The sequence below is a fragment of the Pteropus vampyrus genome, unplaced genomic scaffold (genome assembly GCF_000151845.1).
Source record: "Pteropus vampyrus isolate Shadow unplaced genomic scaffold, Pvam_2.0 Scaffold227, whole genome shotgun sequence".
Classification (NCBI taxonomy): Eukaryota; Metazoa; Chordata; class Mammalia; order Chiroptera; family Pteropodidae; genus Pteropus; species Pteropus vampyrus.
Genome location: NW_011889008.1, coordinates 1,126,865 through 1,132,880, shown reverse-complemented (window position 1 = coordinate 1,132,880; position 6,016 = coordinate 1,126,865). Strand labels below are relative to the sequence as shown.

General features: G+C 67.1%; 1 protein-coding gene across 1 annotated transcript in view; it reads left to right on the top strand.

The window, feature by feature from the left end:
• The first annotated feature begins 490 nt into the window (after positions 1-490).
• The window catches only part of FSCN2 (fascin actin-bundling protein 2, retinal), a 10,581-nt gene continuing 5,055 nt past the window's right edge, over positions 491-6,016 (top strand). Inside the window, exons 1-4 of the mRNA XM_011373726.1 lie at positions 491-1,316; positions 4,750-4,906; positions 5,320-5,441; positions 5,801-5,968. Coding sequence (XP_011372028.1) covers positions 491-1,316; positions 4,750-4,906; positions 5,320-5,441; positions 5,801-5,968 — 1,273 coding nt within the window. The remainder of the gene's footprint in view (positions 1,317-4,749; positions 4,907-5,319; positions 5,442-5,800; positions 5,969-6,016) is intronic.

The following is a 6,016-nucleotide window of genomic DNA, read 5'->3' as shown; positions in this document are numbered from 1 at the left end:
TACATCGGGGAAGAGCTGGCGGGACCTGCGAGTCCCTGCAGTGGGTCTAGGGGCCCCGAGGTGGGGGATGAGAAGGAGGGAAGCCACGAGGTGAGGGGGCCACGAGGCAGGGCACAGGGCCCGTCCGCGCTGCCCCCAGCAGACGCTGGCGGGGTCCGGGGGTGGTCAGGCCTGGGGGGGCACAGCGCTTTCCAGCCCCGATCCGGCTCCAGCCCCTTGCAGCCCGGGAGTGGCTGAAACCCAAGCCGGGGTAAGACAGGCAGCCGCTGTCCCTAAGCCGGTACAGCTCTGATCCGCCTCCCTCCCTCCCTCTGCTGCCCGCTGGTCAGGTAAGAGCTGCCCAGGCCCTCGGCCGCCGGTCAGAGGCGACATCTGAGCGGGCAGCAGGTCCATGACGCCGGTGGGGTCTAGGGGCCGGGCCTCTGGGGGACCTCGGGGGCCGTGAGCACGCAGGGGGAGCTTCCCAGGCCTCTCGTGGGTCGTCCCCAAGATGCCCACCAACGGCCTGCACCAGGTGCTGAAGATCCAGTTTGGTCTCGTCAACGACACTGACCGCTACCTGACTGCCGAGAGCTTCGGCTTCAAGGTCAACGCCTCGGCGCCCAGCCTCAAGAGGAAGCAGCTGTGGGTGCTGGAGCCTGACCCCGGCCAGGGCACGGCCGTGCTGCTGCGCAGCAGCCACCTGGGCCGCTACCTGTCGGCGGCGGAGGACGGGCGCGTGGCGTGCGCTGCGGAGCGGCCGGGCCGCGACTGCCGCTTCCTGGTCCTGCCGCAGCCCGACGGGCGCTGGGCGCTGCAGTCGGAGCCGCACGGCCGCTTCTTCGGCGGCACGGAGGACCGGCTGTCCTGCTTCGCCACCGCCATCTCCCCGGCCGAGCTGTGGACCGTGCACCTGGCCATCCACCCACAGGCCCACCTGCTGAGCGTGAGCCGGCGGCGCTACGCACACCTGTGCCCGCAGGAGGACGAGATCGCGGCCGACAGCAACACGCCGTGGGGCGTGGACGCGCTCGTCACCCTCGTGTTCCAGAACCGGCAGTACTGCCTCCGGGCCTGTGACAGCCGCTACCTGCGCAGTGACGGCCGCCTCGTCTGGGAGCCCGAGGCCCACGCCCGCTACACGCTCGAGTTCAAGGCAGGCAAGCTGGCCTTCAAGGACTGCGACGGCCACTACCTGGCGCCCGTGGGGCCCGCCGGCACGCTCAGGGCCGGCCGCAACACGCGGCCGGGCAAGGACGAGCTGTTCGACCTAGAGGAGAGCCCCCCGCAGGTGGTGCTGCTGGCTGCCAACCACCGCTACGTGTCCGTGCGGCAAGGTAACGAGGGAGCGGTGGGCGGGTGCGTGTGGACGCGCACGGTGCAGGCGGTCGGGCCGTGGGCCACGCGGGGGGTCCCCGCTCAGGGCTGCTGGCTGTGGGGTCGGAAGGAAGGGGGGCCTGTCTTGGGACAGCTGGGCAACCGCTGAGTGTCATGTGGGCAGTGCCCAGCTGGGAGCCGGCAAGGCCCCGGCCTGCTGCCCTGAGGGGCACGAGGCCAGGCTCCGCTCACACTGGGCTGCCCACACACACCCCATCCCCCGCCTGCACCCCTTCCCTCCCACCACCCCACTTTCTGAACTTTAAAGGAAATTGGGAAGGGTGCCAAGAGCATGGCAAAGAGCCAGCAGAGTCAGACCCCACACCCCACGTGCCAGACCAGTGGGTCTTCGCCCGCCCCCAGGAGTGGTGCGGGAAGGACCTTGGGGTCCCCCAGTCCGGAGGGTGCAGGGAGCAGATGCCCCTCCATGAGAAGGCACTGTCTCCACCTGCTGGGTTTGGCCGGGTCCCCCGCCTCCTGGAGCACTGGCCGCTGGCCTCGTGATTGGCGGGCCCTTCCACACGCAGTCACATGCCTGCGGGGTGAACGTGGGTAACTGCTACTTCCCCTCGAGAAAGTTGAGGCCCTGGATTGGCCCCGAGCTGTGAGGGGCTGGTCCCAGCCTCAGGCCACCTGCCCCTGATTTGGGCTCCTGGCTCTGTGCAACCAGGAGTGGCCAGGGACACCCTGACCTGGCACATGGCCACCCCCGTCCAGACGGCAGAGGCCCGGCCATGAGCACCTGGGAAGGGCGGTCCGGCCGTGGCCATAGGGGCCCGGCCTGCAGGCGAGGTCCTTGAGGCCAGCCCAGTGCAGGCGGGCGTTCCACACACAGCTCCTAAGCACTTGTCCTGGCGTGTGGCTGGGTCTCGGGGTATGACGGGGGACGCACAGCCCTGGTCCTGTCCATCACAGGCCCTGTGGCCTCGCCACACCAGCTTCTGGCCTTGGCCAAGGCCCACGGGCTTGGTTCGTCAGTGAGACGTGGGCTACGATGTGTAAAGGCTTCCTCTGTGAGTCAAAAGAGATTCTGGACACAAACTATCTGAACACGTTCAGCTTGTGAGCGAGACTTGGAGGTGATAAAGGTGGCGGTAATGGCAGGGCGGCTGCAGCGACAGATGGTGCCGGGGTTTCTGCTGCTGCTGCTGCTGCTGCTGGTGATGTTGGAGGCGGTGCTGGCGGCGGTGCTGATGATGATGGCGTTGGTAGTGACGGTGTGTCGGTGGTTTTGGGATGACGATGGTGGTGATGGGAAGAGATGGGTCTGTATGGACCATTTTTCATTCTCTGGATCACCCGGGGTGACCCCATCCCTCCAGTGGGGCACGCCCCCAGTAACAACCAGATCTGATCTGTTGCCCACTGCAGAAGCCGAGGTACTCCCCATTCACCTCCCCACTCCCCCCGACGATAAGCCTTGGGGCACGTGACCTCAGATGTTTGGACATTGGGCAACCAGGGTGCGAGGAAGCAGATGCGGCATTTCTGTCCTGGGCAGAGGGGAGAGGTGCCCCAGATCCAAGGGAGCTGGAGCGGCGCCCTGGTCCCCGCCATCTTCCTGGGCAGGCGGCCCCTAAACCGCCGCCTCGCTTCTGGGTGAGTGAGGCCCCGGCTGGCCCAACTCTGCTCCTCGGTACCGCTCTGCGCTGCCTCCAACCCCAGGGTTCGCGTGTTTCTGCTGTGCTCGCTGCCAGCCGCACTGCAGTTAGGGACTGTCACTGCAAGGGACAGAAAGTGGCCTCAAACTGGCAAAAGCCACGAGTTCATCGATCATCTCTGATAAAGGGGAGCCTGGAGGCACGGAGGTGGCGGGGTCCCAGGAAGGACACCATCGCCAGCTCAGTGGCGTCACCGAAGTCCTCTGCTCCTTCCTCCCTGTGGAACCAGTCTCCTGGGACAGCTCTGAGCTCAGGCCCGGGCCCTCGTGGTCACAGGTGGCTGCTGCTGTTTCGGGCCTCACACCCAGATAGGACGGCGTCCGGAGGAAAGAGGGGAGCTGGCTTTTCTCGAGTCTTTGCAGGAGTCAGCTAAGTTCCTCCATAAAGACCCGCCGACACCCCTCGGTGCTCACGCGCCGCCCGCCCCTCCAACTGCTCCCCGCGGGCGGGGGCCGCGCTCTTTGCTGGCGCCAACCGGGCCTCGTCTGCCTCGAGGTCAGGGGCACCAGATGCAGACGGTGTGCGAGGCGGAGGCCTGGACCGCCTCCTACCTGGATGTGTCGTGTGGGTGCACAGGGCACACTGACGGGGTGGGCCCTGGAGGCGGCAGCGAAAGCACGCAGCCCCGGCCTCATGTCCGCGGTCCCGCTGCTGGCTCGCCGCCTGTGGGGGGCCGCTCCTTCACCCCTCAGTGTCACCCTCCCCGCGAGGCTGTTCTGGGCCAAGGCCCACGGAGTTTGTGAGCACTGGATGAGCCACTTTGTCACCTGCTGCTCCCTGCAGACGAAGGCTGCCGGGAGGGAAGGGCTGTCTCCCGCGTTGTCACAGAGCACATGAATGCAGTGGGGGTGGCTGTGAAAACGCCGGGCTGCCTCCTTTGCCTCTGAGCAGTGACCCGCGTGAGGCCCAGCCCGGGGACTCTGGGAGCTGACGGGGGGCACGAGGCCCTGCCAGGTGCCTGCCCTTCCTTCCCCGGGTGCAGAGCTGGACAGCCGGACGGAATCTGGCCCCGACCCTCAGCTGTCACCCCACCCCTGCTCCGCCAGCTAAACATGTGGGAGTTTGTGCAGGAGCCCTGTGATCTGCCACACCGCTTGCTGTAGACGCAGAGACTGTTTATGGGAAGGTACCGGGGAAGCTGCGGTGCCCATCTGCTGCCCGCTCCCCTGGACACAGGTGTCCCCTCTGTCCCCGGTCCAGGCACCACAGGCAAAGCCCGGGTGGCCTTGTCCTCCCCCAGGAATCCTGGGAGACTCCACACATGTGAGTGGGAGGCTGGGAGGGGACAGGGCCAGCCCCTGCCCAGTGCCCAGGAGTGGACCCCAGGCCTTGCCGTGTCCTAGGCCATGGCAGTGGGAAGAACAGGGACCCCACTGGGCCCACACAGCAGCTCAGGGGCAGGTTATAAATAGGCTGGTGTCAGTGCCGGGTTGAGAGCGGGAGCAAGCGGATTATGTGCTGATTAGTGGAGGCAGGGGATTCGCTGGCACGGAAGGCAGGCTCTGGGCTGGGAGGAGCCGGGCCGAGGGCTGCAGGGAGCAGGGCGTGGAGGTCTGCGTGCTCAACGGGGGGCACAGCTCCCCCACCCTCTGAGAGGGGTCTTCCGAATCTCCTCAGGTTCTAGGTGGGACCCCCTCTGGCTCAGGGCTGCCCCAAGAGTGTGCCTCCCCACCCTTCTGCTCCCCGCCCACCCAGGGAGAGGCGTGAGGGGCTTCCCATCTCCTCCCCCCAGGGGTCAATGTCTCAGCCAACCAAGACGAGGAACTGGATCATGAGACCTTCCTGATGCAAATCGACCATGAGACAAAAAAGTGCACCTTCTACTCCAGCACTGGGGGCTACTGGACCCTGGTCACCCACGGGGGCATCCAGGCCACGGCCACACAAGTGTGAGTGCGGCAGCCCCCCCCCCCCCCCCCACCATCAGCACCGCCGTGCCCGCCCCTCCCCCGCACCATCGCCTCCACCCGCCCCTCCACCTGCTCCTCCATCTGCTCTTCCACCCCCTCCTCCACCTGCTCCTCCACCTGCTCTTCCACCCCCTCCTCCACCTGCTCCTCCACCTGCTCTTCCATCCCCTCCTCCACCTGCTCCTCCACCTGCTCTTCCACCCGCTCCTCCACCATCGCCTCCACCCGCTCCTCCACCTGCGCCTCCACCCGCTCCAGGAGGATACTGCGGCAGCCCAGCCGGGGACCTCCGTCCACTGGGGTGGAGAACAGCTCTTAATAATGGCGGGTGTCTCTGCCCCTGAGCCCCCATGTCCTGCTGCTCTGAAGGGACCTTGCCCTGCTCCCTCCAGCTCTGCCAACACCATGTTTGAGATGGAGTGGCGTGGCCGGCGGGTGGCCCTCAAGGCTAGTAATGGGCGCTACGTGTGCATGAAGAAGAATGGGCAGCTGGCGGCCATCAGCGATTTCGTGGGTGAGCACTCCCCACCTGCCCGGGGGGGTGGGGGGGGGCTGGGGCTGGGCCCTCTGCCCAGGGACAGCACCAAGAGCCAGCCCCTGCCCCCGGGGAACTGCTCTGTCCCTGGCAGAGGCCGAGCGTGCTGGTCGGGATCGGGGCTGTTGAGGCGGGTGGAGCGGTTAGACTGCAGGGAGCCCTCATGTCCACTGCGCCTTCGCGTGGCTCAGCGGTCGCAGGCCCCTGGCCGGTGTCACGTAAGACAGTGGCATATCTGGGCCCACAAGCCGGAAGTCCGAGTCCAGGGAGCCCCAATGTCGCCCCAGTGTCGCCCGAGGCCCAGGCGGCGGCCTGGACAGAGCAGGCTGTCCCCGCAGGCCAGGACGAGGAGTTCGTCCTCAAGCTCATCAACCGGCCCATCTTGGTGCTGCGCGGCCTGGACGGCTTCGTGTGCCACCGCCGCGGCTCCAACCAGCTGGACACCAACCGCTCGGTCTACGACGTCTTCCACCTGAGCTTCAACGACGGCGCCTACCAGATCCGAGGTGCGGGCATGCGGCGCGGGTCGGCGGGGTGGGCGCGGCGCGGGTCGG